This window comes from Mobula hypostoma, chromosome 7, assembly GCF_963921235.1.
Source record: "Mobula hypostoma chromosome 7, sMobHyp1.1, whole genome shotgun sequence".
Taxonomy (NCBI): Eukaryota; Metazoa; Chordata; class Chondrichthyes; order Myliobatiformes; family Myliobatidae; genus Mobula; species Mobula hypostoma.
Genome location: NC_086103.1, coordinates 16,873,611 through 16,878,289, shown reverse-complemented (window position 1 = coordinate 16,878,289; position 4,679 = coordinate 16,873,611). Strand labels below are relative to the sequence as shown.

The following is a 4,679-nucleotide window of genomic DNA, read 5'->3' as shown; positions in this document are numbered from 1 at the left end:
TGCTGCGTCCCGCACCGTCTGCGGGGAAATTGCGGGGAATCATTCGGGAACTGGGCGGCAGGACGGAGGAACCCCGGACGTAAGGTGGGAGTAGAGAGAGGGGAGAAGTGAGAGGGGAGGGAAGAGGAGAGAGGAGGAATAGGGAAGAGGGAGGGAGGAGGAATAGGGAAGAGGGAAGGTGGAGGAATAGGGAAGAGAGAGGGGAGGGGAGAGGGATGAGTCGGAGGGGAACTGTCAGGTGGTGCTGTTAATTATCGCACCCTCTCAATGTCGGTTCGTGTCGGAGAATTTCCGTCCCTCTCCTGACTTTCCTGAATTCTCGTCTCTTTCCTTTCTTCCTCGATTCCCGTCCCTCTCCTGCCTTCTCCGCCTCCATCCCTGGGGAAAGGTTAGTGGCCAATGCTTCGCGACTCGCACTGTGACCATCAGCACCTTCTCCCGCTGTGAATTCCGCGGGTTCGCCACAACTGCCTGGTCGGATTTGTGAGACGGAATCTCAGCCGTCCAGTGGCAGCTGGCGCGAAATTATCCACGGGATATTGTACTCCCCGGCTCCAATCTCCCTTCCTGCCTCCGAACATTGAACACAGACCGTTACAGCACACTACACGCCTTTCGGTCCAGAATGCTGCGTCGACATGTTAACCTGCTGTAAGATCAACCTAACGCTTCCCTCCCACATGGATGGAAGATGTATGGTCCAGGTGCAGGTCGATGGGACTAGGCAGCATATTAACTGAGCATGGGCTCGGTGGGCCGAAAGGCCTGTTTCTATGCTCTGGTGCTCTATGACCCTATGACTCCATAACTCTCCACTTTTCTATCATCCATGTGCCTACCTAACAGTTTCTTAAATGTCCTTAATGTATCTGTCCCTACCACCACCCCCAGCGGCGTGTTCCACGCACACGCCACTCTCTGTGTGAAATATCTACCCTCCTTCTTTCCTTCAATCAGCTTAAAATTATGTCCTTGTTCCGCCCTAGGAAAAGATCTCTGGCTATCATCTTCTCTTGGGCTCACTGTGCACTATGTCCACCGGACCCAGAACCATTTCCCCATATTTGCTCCATATCCAACTAAACACTTCCGAAGACCATTTGAAAAAGAGCAGAATTAGGCCATTCGGCCCCAGGAGTCTGTTTCACCAATCCGTCCCAGCCGATCCATCTCCCTCTCAACACCATTCTCCTGCATTTTCCCTGTAACTTCCGACACCCTGGCTAATCAAGAACCGATCAACCAAATATACCCATTGACTTGGTCTTCACAGCCGCCTGTGGCAATGAATTCCACAGATTCACCACCCCCTGGCTAAAGAAATTCCTCTTCATCTCTGTTCTAAATGGATGTCCCTCTATTCTGAAGCTGTGCCCTCTGGTCGAGACTCCCCCGCTATGGGAAACATGCCCTCCACATCGACTCTGTCTCGACCTTACTATATCCACAGGCTTCAATTAGAAACCCCCCACCCGCCCCCATCATTCTTCTAAACACCAACGAGTACCAGAGCTATCAAATGCTCCTTATACATTAACCTTTACATTCCCACAATCATCCTCGCGAACCTCCTCTGGACTCTCTCTCTTGCCAGCACATATTTCCTTCGATAATGTGTTCAATACTCGGTACTGTCTGACCTCTCCCTTCACTAGCACCTAGTCCATCCTCACCCCACCCCCTGCAGATCGCGGCCTTCTGGACTGTGGTGAGGGTCTGTGACAGCGGTTAGAATTGTGCCTGTGTTTTCAGGGTCCGACTCGGTGGAGTCTCCGGTCCGGCTGATGGAGGGTAGCGGCCAAAGCAACTCCGGAGACCGGCTGGCTGTGGCAGTCTACCCATCGGGCAGACAGGACGTCCCCACGGTGGGGGAGAGCACCCAGCTGCTGGGCGTGCAGGTCGCCCTGATCACCGCCTACGCCGTCATCATCGTGCTGGGCCTGGTGGGCAACTCGCTGGTCATCCACACCATTGTGAGATACAAAACCATGCGCACAGTCACTAACTTCTTCATCGCTAACCTGGCGCTGGCTGACCTCCTGGTGGACACACTCTGCCTGCCCTTTACGCTTATCTACACGCTGCAGGGCGAGTGGAGACTGGGGCCGGCGCTATGCCATCTCGTCCCGTACGCACAGGCCCTGAGTGTGCACGTCTCCACGCTAACCCTGACCGTGATCGCCCTGGACCGGCACCGCTGCGTCGTCCGTCACCTCGACAGCCGCATCTCCAGGAAGGGCAGCTTCGCCATCATCGCTGCCACTTGGCTGGTATCGGCCGTGTTGGCCGGGCCGCTGGCGGTCTTCCGAGAGTACAGGCTGGTCGAGCTGTGGCCCCTTCAGGTGCAGGTGGCGGTCTGCTCCGAGAAATGGCCCCGGGGAGGCAACCGGGACGCCTCTATCTACACCCTGGCCATGTTCGTGCTTCAATACGCACTGCCGCTTCTCCTGATTAGCTATGCCTACGCCAGGATCTGGATTAAGCTGAAGAAACACGTCAGCCCGTGCCTGGGCAGGGACGCCCAGGACCGGCGCAGGAAGACCACCAAGATGTTGGTGATGGTGGTGGTGGTGTTCGCCGTCTGCTGGTTGCCCTTCCACGTCTTCCAGCTCCTCAGCGACCTGGATGGGCGCTTCCTGCGCTTTCACGACTACAAGCTGGTCTACACCGTCTTCCACGTCCTCGCCATGGGCTCCACCTTCGCCAACCCCCTCCTCTATGGATGGATGAACACCAACTACCGCCATGGCTTCGTGCGCTTCTTCCGCTGCGACTGCCGTCGAGGGGCCGCCCTCGGCGCCGAGGCCTCGGTCCAGACGCGTCTGCACCCGTTCCGGGCGGAATTCCACGATGGCGGCCTGTGGAACATCGCTGACACCAATGTTTAGGGAGAGAAACCCGGTCTGGGACTCCGCCTCGCAGTTTGACTTCGACCAGGACCATCTGAGGGGTACTTGCGTTGAGGCAGCTCGTGTTCCATCCCTGTTCGGGATTGTCCATCAGCATTGCACCCAACACTCCCCTCCCACGAGGCATTCATACAGGCACACGGCGCAGAAACAGGCCCTTCGGTCCATCGGAGAGAACGGCATCCGTTACCAAGGACGCCACCACCACCCAGGACATGATCTCTTTTCGCTACTACCATAATGAATGAGATACAGGAGCCTCAGGACTCGCACCACCAGGTTCAGGAACAGTTATTGGCCCTCACTCATCAGGCTCCTGAACCAGAGAGGATAAATTCACTCACCGCAACACTAAACTGTTCCCACAACCAATGGACTCACTTTCAAGGACCCGACATCTCGTGTTCTCAGTATTATTTATTTTCATTTGCACAATTTGTCTTCTTTTGTACATCGGTTGTTTCCCAGTCTTTGTTATATATAGTTTTCATAATTTCTGTTGTATTTATTTATTTTCCTGTAAGAAAATGACCTTTGATAATAAATCTATGTTGATGTGACCCTCAGGCTGCCCAGCTCATGTTCGTCTGGGGAAAACAGCCTCTGGCCCGGCCAACCTGAGAAATCACGTTTGTGTGGATGTTGTGTAATGTACCGCCCAGTGAGAAACCCACAACGCAAAAATTACCATATGCAATTAAATGATTGAACTTTATGAATCTTAATCTGAATATAGGGTGAATAATGAAAATTATAAAAAGGCCCAGTTCAAGTCAAAGGTTCACGTTGGAGCTCACTCATTCGCCATTCCTCCACCATCGGTCTCCTCCGAACGTCGCCGACCTTCGGACCCTCAGATCCCAGTCCTCTCCGTCCGGTGGTCTACCAGCTCTCTCCACACGCGTCTTCCCTCTTCATCTCTCCTCGACCAAAGACCACAAAAAAAAATCCTTCCAGATATACAAGACAAAGCAACAATCTCCAATTGCCTAACATGCATCCTGTTATCTCCAGCCATAACCCAAACATTGCTGCTACAGAGAAACCGTTACCTCAGCAGTGAACATTACAGAGAAGCCATTACACTAGCAGTGAATCCTTACAGCGCGTTACATTGAATTTTACCCCCACTGTGACGTTGACGGCCACAACCTCAGAATAGAGAGACGTGCATCTAGAACAGAGGCGAGGAGGAATTTCTTTAGCCAGAGGGAGGTGAATCTGTGGAATTCATTGCCACAGACGCCTGTGGAGGCCAAGCCATTGGGTATAATTAAAGTGAAGGAAAATGGGTTCTTGATGTCAGGTGTCAAAGGTTACGAGAAGGCTGGAGAATGGGGTTGAGGTATAATAAATCAGCCATGATGGAATGGTGGAGCAGTCTTGATGGGTTGAATGGCCTAATTTGCTCCTACGTCTTACGGTCTTATCAACACACCCTCCCCGCGCGTGCACACACACACACACACACACACACACACACCATTTACACTAATCCCACTTCACTCTCCCCGCACGGAGGCGGACTGGTAGCGCAGTGGTTAGCTTAAGGGTTTTCAGTGCCAGCTACGAGGGTTCAATCCCTGTCTAAGGGGTTTGTATGCTCTCCTGCGACAGGGCCCGTTACCATGTAAAAAGACAACCCCCAGATTCCACCCCTCCCGCTCACACTGGGCGACAACGTACAGCAGTTGACGGTGGTGTCTGAAAAGAGGATGCTGTCTAAGTTGCATGCCATTTTGGACAATGTCTCCCATCCACTACATAATG

General features: G+C 53.3%; 1 protein-coding gene across 1 annotated transcript; it reads left to right on the top strand.

Moving 5' to 3' along the window:
* The first annotated feature begins 638 nt into the window (after window positions 1-638).
* On the top strand, window positions 639-2,999 carry LOC134349882 (neuropeptide Y receptor type 2-like). Its single transcript, XM_063054848.1, has 2 exons — window positions 639-693; window positions 1,753-2,999. The coding sequence occupies exons 1-2, from the start codon at window positions 639-641 to the stop codon at window positions 2,886-2,888; spliced, it is 1,191 nt and encodes a 396-aa protein (XP_062910918.1). The 3' UTR covers window positions 2,889-2,999.
* The last annotated feature ends 1,680 nt before the right edge of the window (window positions 3,000-4,679 follow it).

Coding starts and splice junctions, on each gene's coding strand:
- LOC134349882 (XM_063054848.1), top strand. CDS start 639: ATGTTAACCTGCTGTAAGATCAACCTAACGCTTCCCTCCCACATGGAT. Junction 694..1,752: donor CTCCCACATGGATGGAAGAT/GTATGGTCCAGG, acceptor CTGTGTTTTCAG/GGTCCGACTCGGTGGAGTCT.